We start from the raw sequence: 13,557 nt of genomic DNA, 5'->3' as shown, positions 1-13,557 counted from the left end.
TTAACCAAGCTCACATTCTCCCTATGAACTCAGAGCAGAAAGGTGTTTAGAAAGTTTACTTATATCTTGCATGAAATTTATTTATATCTGAAGGCACTGACAGTTGCAAGATGATCTGTTTGTGAATAAACTTTTGAACTGGTAAAGACCTTGAACATCTAGTTACATGCCCTCCGCATGTCTTCATTCCTGAGCACACAGAGGCCAAAAACAGCGAGTTGCTTTAACCAGGGTCACTCCAGCCATCATCTGCCTAGCTCCCACCCCATGCCCTTTCCATCTCTAGGACTTTCTTTCAGTACTGGAAAAAAGTACCCAGAAAACTTTGGAAGTAACAACCCTCTGTTCTTGGCACTGTCTGTTAATTACCTCCAAAGACAAGCTGTGCTGCCTAGTGTCCCTCGGTCTTGCCCATTCACCCCTCTCTGCTGTGTGGATTAGTCTGTTGACCCTCTGCTGGATCTGCCAGGCTCCCCTGTCATCCAGGCACACAGCCGGCCTCTGCCAAATGCATCTCCCACGCTAGGCTAGGTGTGCTTTGCTCTCCTGTGTTGCCGTCAGAGGGTTTCACTCAAAATCCTCATGCCAGAATCTAATGTAGTTTTCATGGCCCTGTGTTAGACACGGTGAAAGTGTTAGTTGTTCAGTCAGATATGGTAGATGTTTTATAATAAATATAGATAGTAAGTGCTTAAATTATGTACTCTTAAAACTTTTGAGTGTTTATGAAATAAATGAACCCATTTCCAAACAAAGAGGTCTTTTTATTCTTAAAGTCTTTCTTGAACACCAAAGCAATCCCATTTTATTGTCCAATCTGTATATGTCTTTTTTTTTTTTTTTTTTTTAACACATTTCTCTTTCAATAGGGAACAAGCTTTACCCTGCATACAGATCCAGCTTCAGAGGGAGATCTGTGATTTTGGAAATCAGGCTGACTTGCCTTCTGGGAATGGGAACAAGTCTTCAGGTGGCCTGCAGAAGACATTCTCCAAGCTGACCTCCCGGTTCACCAAGAAAGCTTCCTGTCCCAGCTCTAGCAGCAGCACAAGTTACTCCATTCCAAATACCCCTTCCAAAAACATCTTCATAGCCGGGTGTTCGGAAGAGAAGGCCAAAATGCCCACTAATATGGACTCAAGGCTACAAAGCATTTTGAACATTGGTAATTTCCCTAGAACTGCAGATCCTTCACAGTCAGCTCAGAATTCCAGTAATCAAATGGCCAATGGTTTTCTCCTAGAGAGGCGTGACAACTTCCTGCAAGGGGATGATGGCAAGGATGAGAAGGGTATGAATTTGCCAACCGATCAGGAAATGCAGGAGGTGATCGATTTTCTCTCGGGCTTTAACATGGGCCAGTCACACCAGGGCTCCCCACTGGTGACACGGCGCAACTCTGCCGCCACAGCCATGGTGACTGAGCAGAAGGCAGGAGCCATGCAGCCACAGCAGCCGCCACTGCCAGTGCCCCCACCACCGCGGCCACCCCAGGCTGGGGCGCACACACCTCTGACACCCCAGCCGGGCTTGGCACCTCAGCAGCAGTCCCCAAAGCAACAGCAGCCCCAGGTCCAGTACTACCAACACCTGCTGCAACCTGTCGGACCGCAGCAGCCCCCGCCCCAGCCCCGGGCCCCTGGGAAATGGGTATCCGGCTCATCCCAGCAGCCAGCGCAACCCGTCGGAGCTGGTCTGTCTCCCCTTGGCCAGTGGCCTGGCATATCTGATCTCAGTTCTGACTTGTACAGCTTGGGTCTGGTGAGCAGCTGTTTGGATGATGTGATGTCGGAGGTTTTGGGACAAAAGGCACAGGGACCTAGAAATAACACCTGGCCAAACCGTGACCAAAGCGATGGAGTCTTCGGGATGTTGGGAGAGATTCTGCCTTTTGATCCTGCAGGTATGTGAAACCCCTCCCCACCTTGGGGTTTTAACTTAAATAATATCACCAAGGACTTTATAGGGCCTCTCTGCCATGGCCTTCCTCGTGGGAGGCAGTGACTTAACCCCCTTTAAAGACCCTTTCTCATTGCCTGATGGCAAGTATTGGGCAGCTCCAGCAAAGGGAGGAAACAGTAGTTAGAATGAGTCTGAGAAGGTAAGTGGAACTATTTTCTTACTTTGTAGAGGACAGAACTGAGGCTGAGAGAAGCTGAGTGACTCAGAGTCCTGTCAGTCACGAGGTTCCAGTTGGAGCCCCCCCATCCATGGCAGCCAAGTGGCTGGCCCTTCCCAGGCTGCTTTTTCCTAATCACATAACCTGTTCGGTGATTCTCTTTTGCCTAAACTCTAGAACCTGTGAAAGGTGGTAAAACACCCTCCTACCTTCACAGAATTTGGCTTTTCCTGGCCTACACAGTGTGAAAATTCCCCAGAGTTACCTTAGGAAATTAGAAAAAGAATTTAGAAACAAAACAAAAATAAATTAGGAGGAGGAGGTAAGGATAAAAGTTGTTCTACACCTGAAACTAAAATGATATTGTAAATTAGCTATACTTCAATTTCAAAATAAAAGCTGAATAAAATAAAAGCTGGATAAAAGCTGAAGCTAAATAAATTTGAAAGAAAAATATAGTAAACATTGTAAATAAATCTAAAAGAAGGGTCTTTAGAAAACCAGTAAAATAGAGAAACCAATTTATTGCAATCCTGATTAAGATAGAGCAAAGAAAAACAAGATTAAGATTAGGAAAGAGAAAGCTACAGATATAGGAGAGATTAAAAGAACTTTAAGGGTTTCCCTGGTGGTTCAGTGGTAAACAATCCATCTGCCAGTGCAGGCGGCACAGGTTCACTCCCTGATCTGGGAAGATCCCACGTGCGAGGAAGCAGCTAAGCCTGGGAGCCCCAACTACGGAGCCTGCGCTCTAACGCCTGGGAGCCCCAACTGCTGCGCCTGCGCTCTAACGCCTGGGAGCCCCAACTACGGAGCCTGCGCTCTAACGCCTGGGAGCCCCAACTGCTGCACCTGCGCTCTAACGCCTGGGAGCCCCAACTACGGAGCCTGCGCTCTAACGCCTGGGAGCCCTAACTGCTGCGCCTGCGCTCTAATGCCTGGGAGCCCCAACTACGGAGCCTGCGCTCTACGCCTGCACCGTAGTCCCCATGCTCTGCATCAGGGGAAGCCACCGCAGTGAGAGACCATGCGCCACAGCTAGAGGGTAGCCCTCATTTGTTGCAACTAGAAAAAAACCTGCACAGCAGCAAAGACCAAATAAATAAATAAATAAACTATTTAAAAAACAAATAGTACTTTAAGACATTATCACATGATGTGATCACACCATACTAGAAAACTGAATGGAAAATAGAATCTTTTCTAACAAAATAAACATGATCAGAATTGCACCAAGTAGTGGAAAACCTGTCCAGTCTATTCCAGGAAAAGAGATCGGAAAGGGAGTTATGAAGCCAACATGATTTTACTGTAAAAACATAACATTTTATGAACGTAGATAGATGCAAGAATATGTAAGCAGTATATCAAAGGAGTTATATCTGGTTCACTTCAGTAGTATAAGATAGTTCAGTCTAAGGAACTCAGCTCCTGTACAGTAATCTGTTATTTCACCCAGTAAATGAGAAAAACTCATACAGCAGAAGATGCCATCAAGACATTTGGTAAAAGACACTGAGCAGTTCTTAAGTAAACTCAAAACATGAATAGAAGGAAATGTCTTGAATATGAAAAAGATTATCTACCAGTAGTAGCAAGTAGTACTCTTTGTACAGTAAAACAAAATCATTCCAGTTAAATCAAGACCCAAACAGTGTGGCAAATGATACTACCAATACCATGTGACTTTGTCTTGAACTTTCTGGCAAATGTAGCAAGACAAAAACAAAGGAAAGAAGTGCGTTAGAAAAGAGACGTTAAAAAAAGCACGTCTCTTGGGACTTCCCTGATGATCCAGTGGCTAAGACTCCGAGCTCCCAGTGCAAGGGGTACGGGTTTGATCCCTGGTCAGGTAACTAGACCCCATATGCCGCATACAAGATACAAGATAGATATATATAAATTGATTACTTTTTACTCTAATTTTTTATATGGAAGTGAAAAATAACCACCAGAAGAGATTGCCAACCGTGTGAACCCAGCATTGTCTAAAATTAAAGGGATTTTTTCTTCTGTCTTCTCAGAGTTCCTCATACTGCCGCGTGTGCTCTTTTGTTCTCGCTCCCCTTGTGTGGGTGGATGTGGGCCCCCCACTAGGGGAAGGTCTGATGGTCCCACCCTGCTATGGAAGAGCAAGCCCCTCTAGCCACCACCAGTGGGGGCTGGTGTGGCACATTTTCTCAATCGCTGAGAAACAGTCTGTACATTTTTTGACAGTCGCGTAATTGAATCCAGAGTATTAATGGTGTTTGGCAGAACTTGATCAACTTTAATCTCTATGGGAGCCGAAACAGCCTGTATGTCATTAACCTAGGAATCCTACTAGCTTTTCCTTCTGGATATCCCTTTCTTACCTTCAAGTCCTTCATGTAGCTCCCTCCACATGCCACCCCAGCGGCGTAAGGTTTACATGGCTCTTTTTGCAAGGTAAGGGCATTCTGGAAGGATGAATTCCAGAAGGCGCCCTTTCAGGCGGGGGAAGGCAGCTAGAACCTAGTGCCGCCTCTTGCCCAGGCGCACGCAGCCCTTGCGCGCCCCCTTGTGGCCATCTTCATGCAGTGCACACATGGCGGTGCACAGAGAGCAACCTGAGGCTTGAGCCCTAGTGTATTTCCCACCTTGAAGCTGGAAAGTATTCACTCATGAGTCATATTCAGTTTGTGAACTACAGACATTTTCATACTGTGTCTTTTTGTTTGACTTTGTCTAAATGTCTTCTGTGCTGTTTTTCTTCCACTGGTACTGGCTTGCACATTCTTACTCAGTTCTGTGCAATTTGTTTCTATCCACCTCTTCATACTTTCTTAAATTTCACCTTACTCACGATCACTTTTATGATCTTCAGGCTGAATTAGCAGGTCTGCCTTCAGTATCCAGGAGAATATTGGATCAGACTTGAGCCCAAGAGGGAAGACAGGTATTCTCTATCTGGCTGACCCTAATGCTTTGATAACTTTCAGGTTATCTTTTAGTTGAAGTCATCATCTGATCCTCTTAGTTGTTAAGTATGTAGCTCCAGACATTGGAAATTTTTAAAGTAACTAGTATTTGTCTTTCAAATTTAGCCTTGGCTAAAGCAGACCTTTTTGTTCTCTGATTTTGTGCACATTCAGCTTGCCCTGCCCTAGGCACACCCCTTCCCACAGTTCCTATGCACACACCATTCCCCATCTTCAGACCTGTGTGCTGAAAGCCCCATTTCACCACAGTAGGCTTCTGAGCAAATTCTGTAGCCCACTCTGGGCCTCATGCCTGGCAGCCCCTCACCACTTGTCATTGTGTGTGTCAACAGGACACCCTCAGAAGGTAGGGAAGGAAACAAGAGGCCAGTTTGGGCCCCCAACCCTGTTTATTTCTCTGTCTTAACACAGTGGGTTCAGATCCTGAGTTTGCGCGCTATGTGGCAGGAGTGAGCCAAGCAATGCAGCAGAAACGGCAAGTCCAACATGGTCGCCGCCCAGGCAATCCCCGGGGCCACTGGCCACCCATGGATGATGCCCATCGGACCTGGCCTTTCCCAGAGTTCTTTGCAGAAGGGTGAGTGCTGGTTGTGGGCAGGAAGTTGAGTTTGGGGTCTGGGTGTTCTGCAGGGGACCTTGGTATACTCTTACCAGGCCATTCATTTGTAGGCCTCCTTGTGAGAAAATGGCACATGGTCAGATCTTAGGAGTTAGAGTTTTGTGACTGACTATAGGATGCCAAGTAGCATGTGGTGTCCCTGTGCATTCACCATTGGTATGAATTGATGATTTCTGAGACAGGCTCTTCTGCCCTGGACAAAGATCTTATTTGGTGGTGTTTGGGACATAATTGCATGTTTAACACAGTCTTTAGCTGAAATGAGTATGGTGATGAAACCTGTGTCATTTATGGAATGTGATCCTTGTAGCCTACAAAAAAAAAAAGCAAAGGTGTACAGTTCAGATTCTGATGTATTGAGAGAACTGTGGATTTTCATCATAAAGACCTTTGGGGGAGTGATTTTTTTTAACACCTCTTATTGCTCCCTAATAACTCTGCACAGCTAAAGACCACCTCAGCTTTTTGTTTTCTCAAACATGAATTGCATGTATACACCACAGCTTCTGAGACATTTTTAGAGGAAGGAGAGAGACAAGGGAACACTGTTGGGTTGTGAGATAAGAGCAGGGGAAAGAATGTTCCCTTAGGGCTGGGGTGGGGGTGGGGGTGGGCCTGGCCTCAGGCTGTCCAGCTGGGGTCCAGGCTGGCTGCCTGAGGCCTGGGACCAGCTTCTCTCTTTGGCTTTCAGGGATGGCCTGCACAGCGGCTGGGCAGGGGCTCAGGGAGACTCAGCCAGCTCGAGTGATGAGACATCCTCTGCCAACGGGGACAGCTTGTTCTCCATGTTTTCAGGGCCTGACCTCGTTGCTGCTGTCAAGCAGAGAAGGTATGAAGAAATCTTTAAAACAAAGAACAGAGGGGTGCATGAATGTGATCCACAGCTTATTCCTCTACAAAGCTCAGTAGCTCCATTGCTTCTAAGTACCCACATTGAGAGAGGCAGAGGACCTCTTCCAGTACTGTCTTGCTGAAGCTTGGGTGGTGATGTAAAGTTGGGTTGAGTTTTTACTGGGAGAACAGTCTCATGCTCGTGGTAGCCCAAAATACCTGTAGACAGGCTAGGGAGTATTATGGAGAACAGGGTCTGCTGAGGCTGGTCTGCGCCTTATAGGGGACAGCCCTTTCCATGGGAGCAGCAGGACCAGGACAAAAATTCTGATCAACTCACCAACAGGCTTTGCAGCTCCAAACGTGGGTCTGGCCCTCTCTTACTCTCAGTTTCTTCATCAAAAGTGGAACTGGATAAAAGTAACCTCTGAATGTCATTTCAAAGCTGAAAAAAACAGGTGTAGAGTATATTCGGAGCTAAAGTTTTCAAGTGAGTGTTGTTAGTTGCTCAGTCGTGTCCAACTCTTTGTGATCCCATGGACTGAAGCTCTCCAGGCTCTTCTGTCCATGGAATTCTCCAGGCAAGAATACTGGAGTGGGTTGCCATTCCCTTCTCCAGGGGATCTTCCCTGGCCCAGGGATCAAGCCCGGTTCTCCTGCAGTGCAGGCAGATTCTCTACCATCTGAGCCATGAATGGCATTTTATGTTTTCAAAAGTAGTCACAAAAATGAAAACAGACCCTGAAGTAAGATAAGAATTTGTTTAGAAAGAAATGGAGAGACTGTTGTGGGTGTGAGGAAGCAGAGACCTGCCCGGTCCCAAGGACATGAGCAGGAATAGAAAGCAAGTGGGGTCGCCTGGGTGTCAGAAGTCACACCCTCATGTGATAGGACCAGGGACCATCAGATAAGCATGGGGAGCAGGTAGGTGAAGATGGAAGGGCACCTGAGTCACGCACACTAGGATGCACAGAGGAGTCACTGTGGTGATGGCAGTGGTTGCTGATCCAGGCTGGGGTGCATTCTCATGCCAGGCCCTGGGCTTGGCATTCACGTACATTTCCTCACTTCTCACAAACACTGTGTTTGTTTACTAGGGCTATCATATCAAAGAACAACAGACTAGGGAATTATTTAACAGCAAGGATTTTTCTCCTAGTTCTGGAGGCCAGAAGTCTGAGATCAAGATGTCAGCAACGTTGCTTTCTTCTGAGGCCTCTCTCCTTGTCTTGCAGCTAGCCCTCTTTCCCCTGTGTCTTACATGGTCTTCCCTCTGTACCTCTGTCCTAATCTTCTTTTCTTATAAGGACACCAGTCATGTTGGATTGGAGCCCACCCTAATGACTTCACTTTAACTTAGTTGTTTAAACAACTTATCTCTAAATGCAGTCACACTCTGAGGTACTGGGAGTTGGGGCTTTGACATATGAATTTGGGTGGGGGAGGGACACCTTTATTTGTTCAGTAGCTCCTGTCATGTACCAGGCACTGGTGGTAGAGCAGCAAGCAAATCAAAGTCCCCTTCTTCATGAAACTGATATTCTACCGAAGGAAGGCTGATAAAAAAAATCCCATATGTTGGTTTGGATTAGGTTCTATAAAGAAAAATAAAGCAGGGTATGAAGGCAGAGAATGCAGGGGACAGCTGGATTTCCTGTGTTCCAAATGAGAGTCAGGGAGGCTTCTGATGAGCAGAAAGCTGAACAAAATGATGGAGGAAGTGGCAGTGGGGTATGTGGGAGAGAGAAGAATCAAGGGTGAGATGCAGGTTTTTGGCCTGAGCATCTGTGTGAAAGGGGGGTGTCATGGACCCTGATGTGGAGGACTGCAGGAGGAGTGGGACTGAGCCTTGAGGAGAAGTGAAGACTGGAAATTAGAGAGGCTGGCTAGAGGTCCAGCTAGTCACCATCTCAGCTCATGCCTGCCGCCCCCCGCCCCCAGCCCAGCCCAGCCCTGTCGTGGCCTCCGGAAGGGCACCACACCATGATGGCCCACCTTTGCCCACTGCACGCAGCGGGCCCAGGGCCTCCCCACCTAGAACCAGTGCCTAGAGACCCACACCAAGCAGCTAGGTGTGCCCTGGAGGGAAGCCGGGTGGCCGGCAGGCAGCCACGGCACTGAGCTCTGGGTTCTTTCAGGAAGCACAGCAGCGGTGAGCAGGAGACCAGCACGCTGCCCTCACCGCCCCTTCTCACTGCAGTGGACGACGTGAACCAGGTATGTGGGCCCCGCTCTGGCCACAGAGGGCTGGCTTCATGGGTACAGACCATGGGCAAGGTTCTAAACCCTTAAGTTTTAAGAGTTGTGTGGGGTTTTTTATGGTGAACAACTCTCTCCCTGTGGTTTTTGTCCAAATGATCAGCCATCTCAGCAGACTCAAGAGCCATGTGCAGAGGGAGTTCTGGGGCTGTGCTGTCCAGTATGATGGCTGTCAGCCCATGTGGCTACTTAAGTTGAAATTACTTAAGTGTGAAGATTGAGCTCCTCAGTTGCACCCGCCATGTGCAGTGAGCAGCCGCTGTGCTGGATGGCGTGGACAGAGCACGTCTGTGGTCTCATGCTCTGCTGGACGTGCTGCTCCAGGGCTGTGGGGAGGGCTGGGGCTTGCACCCTGTTTCCTCAGTGGGAATGAGGACTGGAGACCAGGGGAGGTGGGAAAGGAGGATGAATTGCCAGAAATGCCACTAAGCACCCTCTTTTGTCTCTCAGGATAACAAAACCAAAACGTGGCCACCCAAAGCCCCCTGGCAGCACCCTTCCCCGCTGCCCAGCACCCTGCCTGGCCCAAGTGCACCACTCTATGCAGTCGCCAGCCCCGGCAGCCAGTGGAGCGACACCATGCAGATGCTGCAGTCCCCGGTGTGGGCCGCCACCAGTGACTGCAGTGCTGCCTCCTTCACCTACGTGCAGCCCCCGCCGCAGCCCCCGCCCCCACCAGCACACAAGGCAGCCCCCAAGGGCTTCAAGGCCTTCCCTGGGAAGGCTGAGCGCAGACCGGCTTATTTGCCCCAGTACTGACCTCGGGCCTGCCTGCCTGCCCGCCCAGAGCTTTTGGGGACAGGGGCCCCAGCCCAGGGCTGACTGGCTGGCAACAGCCCCCCAGAGGACCAGTGCACCCCTGTCCCAGGCAGGGATCCTTGGGGATGGAGGTAGTTGGCAGCTCCAAGCCTTTAAGGCCTGGCTTCTCAAAACTCTGGAGGCATCAGACACCTGGAGGGCCAGATGAAGATGGAATTTTCTGACCCTCCTCAGGGAGGTGCTGGGGGATCTTCGAGTTTAATAAGCACCTCTGGTGATTCTGATGCAGGTGGGCCACTGCCCACACTTTGAGAAACACAGCTCTCAAGTTTGTAGACCCCACTGTGTGTGTTGGGAAGGCATTGGGGCTGAAGGCTGAGAGCAAAACTGACCATTCTTCTGAAACCTTCCCTTTCCCTCCTTAACACGTTGAGTGATGACCACACCAATCACTGTATTTTATAGCTATTTTTCATATAGGTTTTTAGTTAAAATATCTCCTGCCTAAAATGCATTGAATATTTTAAGATAACAAATAGAGTGGCTGGAGGTTTTTCAACACTATATTTAAGCTTCTACAAACTGGGCAAAGGACAGCATATTTGTGATGAGAAGCAATCACCTGGGTTTTCTGTAGATGGACAGCCCCTCGCCACCCCCAGCAGCACCCAAGGGGTGTGACCTTCACCTGATTTACAAAAGCAGGATCATAGCCCTGATGGTGCATGGAGATGAGCCCGCTGGCTGCTGTCCGTATGCGGGATACAGCTACACCTTCTGCCCTCATATCTTTCCACACACGGCCAGAGGCTTAGATACCGTTTCGGAGCGTGAGGGTGTAGTCGGGGGCTGCAGAGAGACACTTGAAATTGCAGTAACATTGTGAGCTGGCTCAAGACAAACCAATTAAGATGTAGATAGGTATTAATTTAAAAGTTTTTCTTTAAAGAAAAAAATAAACCACCTCATTTTCAGTTAACATGTGCTGTTAAATAGATAACATCCTGTGGATTTAGGGATATTTTTCCAGCCAGAATGGATCCAGAAGAATTGAATGGTGCTTAAATTGAGAAATAATAAATATATCTATATAGACTAGACATATCCCACTGTATATTAATTAAGGTTACAGAAGTTCTTTATATAAAACTTATTTAAATTTTTCATATTTCATCTTTGAAAAAGTCTAATTGAGAAAAATCCATAATATTTTCTGGTATGAAAGTTTGACAGTATTAATATTTTTTTTTATATTTTCTTAAATCATTAAACCATTTTAATATATGTTAACTACTAATAAATGGTTTATTCTTTCTAACTCCATATAAGCTTTTCCAGCAAAGATTGTAATAACACAGTTATGTTCTCATTTTTCTATGAATATAGGTAAATTTATATTTAAAAATACCAAAAAGAATATATATATATATGTATGTAGACACACTAATTATAGAGGACCCTTAGGGTGTCTGAGCCCAGCCGTCTGAATCTTTAGTACTGTGGTGCCAGGCTGTCTCCAGGCCTCGGGTGTTGTCTTCTGTGCTGAGTGGGGATGTCAGTGCTGCCTGTAGTCATCATCCTTTCACCGTGGGTTCTGAACATTCACCTCACCATGTTTACAGAGAACTATTTTGTACATAGACTTTTCAGGCACGTGCTTTGCACCAACCCTGCGTGGCTCTTGTCCGTGTTAGCCGTCACAGTGTGTGCACTAATGTCTGTTGAAGTTGTCTGTGGCTGTTTACTTGTGAGATAGTTTTCTTCTCTCCTTCAGTAATGTGTCTCCAGTACCCCGTGTTTCGAGTTCTATTATACTGAAGTACCCTTGTTTTAATAGTGCCTCCCCAAAGACCTCACCCTGGACAGAGGTCAGTCCTTTATGCTCCGCGCAGGTGACATCAGCATTGCTAACTGTCACTTTCCAGTCTGTTTTTCTCAATTAAGGAAGACATTTTGTAATTGCGTCTCCATGGGCTGTGAGACTGTGTGAAGCTGTCTGTGTAGTCTCCTTGTGGGTGCTGTGTTCTCAGCACCGCCTTGCTCTGAACACTGGTAATTCCAGGTGCTGCGCTCGGCAGAGGGGTCTCGCCAAAGCGCATGTGTGTGCGTGTGTGAGTGTGTGTGTCCTTTGTGTGGCCAGGCTTGGCTGCCTTGCTCGTGTGACTAGTTACAACGCTTCCAAACTGGAACTCTACATTTTGTATCTTACTTTTAAAGCTCCTATAAGTAAAATAACTATTGGCTTTATTAAAATATACCTTTAATAATTTTCGGATCTCTGTGTAAAATGAACTGCAGCAGATAATCATGTCAGAAGCCCTGTCTAATTCATTACTTTGAAAAGCTGCACACGAATAGGTTTTTAGGTCAGCCTGTCCTCTGACTCTGAGCCCTTGCAAGGGTAATACCTCTGGGGGTATTAGGATAAGCTGGGGCATGGGGGGCGGTGCTGGCGTACAGAAAGTGGGACAGCCTACCACATCTCTCCTGTTGGCTTCCCTGAGGCCAAACCTGGAAGAGCCTCTCTGGTCAGAGCCACTGTTGTGGTGAAGGAGGCCACCTGAAGAATGCGGACTCTTCTTGGGTTGTGGTCTGCCAACACACATTCCACCAAGTGTGGACACTTGTAGGCTGCCCAGCCAGCCTTTCCAAGAGGCAGACCCAAGGATGGGCTCTCCCCTCACTCCGTCAGGGACCCACCATGTGGCAGGCCCTCCCTCATAGGTACAAGAAGGACTAGTCGCACTAGATGGTGCCATTCTGCTGTGGAGAAGGAAAGATTGTAAAGTGGGAACCAAAAGGAGGGGGAGTTACAGGGGAGTTTGAACTCATTTTCACTTACAGCAAGACAGCATTTGATGGAAACTTTTTCCATGAACTTAAGAAAATGGAGTAAATGAGTATAAATATATAACCTACCAGTACACAAGTACCACTCTGGCTTCTTTCTGCTGAGACTCCCAGAAGCTGAGCATGGGGACATTAAATACACCTCAGGACAAGGTTACTTAGTAACAGCCATGTTGTATGAGTATTGCTAAGGAAGACACTGAAAATTCATATTAAAATGCTAGCCAGAACATTTTATAAATGTTAAACATTTATAACAAAAGGTAAACATTTTATAGTGTTTAAAATGTGAGCACATGTTATTCATACGTGTTCCCATTTAACATTAGTACCCAGTGCTGTTCTCCAGACAAGAACACTGGAATGGAGTTGCTGTGCCCCCCTCCAGGGGATCTTCCTGACCCAGGGGTTGAATTTGCGTCTCTTACATCTCCTGCATTGGCAGGCGGGTTTTTTTTACCACTAGCACCACCTGGGAAGCCCATATTCTTGCCTGGAGAATCCCATAGACAGAGGAGCCTGGAGGGCTACAGAGGGTCTCAAAGTGTCAGCCACAACTGAAGTGACTTAGCACCCACACACGCACCCACGCACATGGTCCTGTTCACTGACTTCTAATTGACAACAGTGCTGGAGACAGGAGTCCTATAAACCCAGCTCTGTCCTGAGTGGGTGGGGATGGAAGCACACAGATGTTCACCAGAGCCTCAAGAAGGTCCCTGGGGGCTTTGGCTCAGCTGAGAAATGGAGGAGGACACACAGGCAGGTCCTTATGAGGCTGGTGACCCTCCTTTTCCATCGGGTTCCTGGGAGAGTGGGCATCCAGCTCTGGGAGTGTAGCTGAAACTATGCATCCCAGCCATGGTGCTGGGAAAGGACAGCCCACTGCATGACCCCTCTTGTGATCTGCTTCCTGATGGGAGACAAGAAATAAACCCTGCCAAAGGTCAGCTCCTTGATTCCCAAAAAGACATGTATGTGGACAAGTGAGTGTCAGGGTCTCAACCACATGTGCCTGGGAGTCTGAGGAACCTCTGGGGCCAGGCTCTTGGAAGTAACACAAACAGATGGCCTTAGGATCCACAGGGGTTGGCTGGCTGGGCCCAGGCCTCTGCTTGTCTATGAGGGGGACTGTATTTGGGCCTAGGTGAGGAGGAAGG

The 13,557-nt window shown here is 47.6% G+C and overlaps 1 protein-coding gene and 1 long non-coding RNA gene across 4 annotated transcripts in view; one reads left to right on the top strand and one right to left on the bottom strand.

Annotated features, from left to right (window-relative positions):
* GARRE1 (granule associated Rac and RHOG effector 1) overlaps window positions 1-11,816 on the top strand; it is an 80,216-nt gene extending 68,400 nt beyond the window's left edge. For all 3 annotated transcript variants that reach the window (XM_070450987.1, XM_070450985.1, XM_070450986.1), the window contains exons 10-14: window positions 870-1,903; window positions 5,491-5,656; window positions 6,390-6,527; window positions 8,668-8,746; window positions 9,239-11,816. In XM_070450987.1, coding sequence (XP_070307088.1) covers window positions 870-1,903; window positions 5,491-5,656; window positions 6,390-6,527; window positions 8,668-8,746; window positions 9,239-9,547 — 1,726 coding nt within the window. In that variant the 3' untranslated portion in view covers window positions 9,548-11,816. The remainder of the gene's footprint in view (window positions 1-869; window positions 1,904-5,490; window positions 5,657-6,389; window positions 6,528-8,667; window positions 8,747-9,238) is intronic.
* LOC139029876 (uncharacterized) lies at window positions 5,885-6,972 on the bottom strand. The gene is made up of 2 exons (XR_011482147.1): window positions 6,870-6,972; window positions 5,885-6,539 (listed from the first exon to the last, which is right to left on the bottom strand). It is a non-coding gene; the product is annotated as an uncharacterized lncRNA (long non-coding RNA).
* Window positions 11,817-13,557: the final 1,741 nt, after the last annotated feature.

This window comes from Odocoileus virginianus, chromosome 20 (genome assembly GCF_023699985.2).
Source record: "Odocoileus virginianus isolate 20LAN1187 ecotype Illinois chromosome 20, Ovbor_1.2, whole genome shotgun sequence".
Lineage (NCBI taxonomy): Eukaryota > Metazoa > Chordata > Mammalia > Artiodactyla > Cervidae > Odocoileus > Odocoileus virginianus.
Note: the sequence above shows the minus strand (reverse complement) of the source record. Positions and strands in the feature narration are given on the sequence as shown.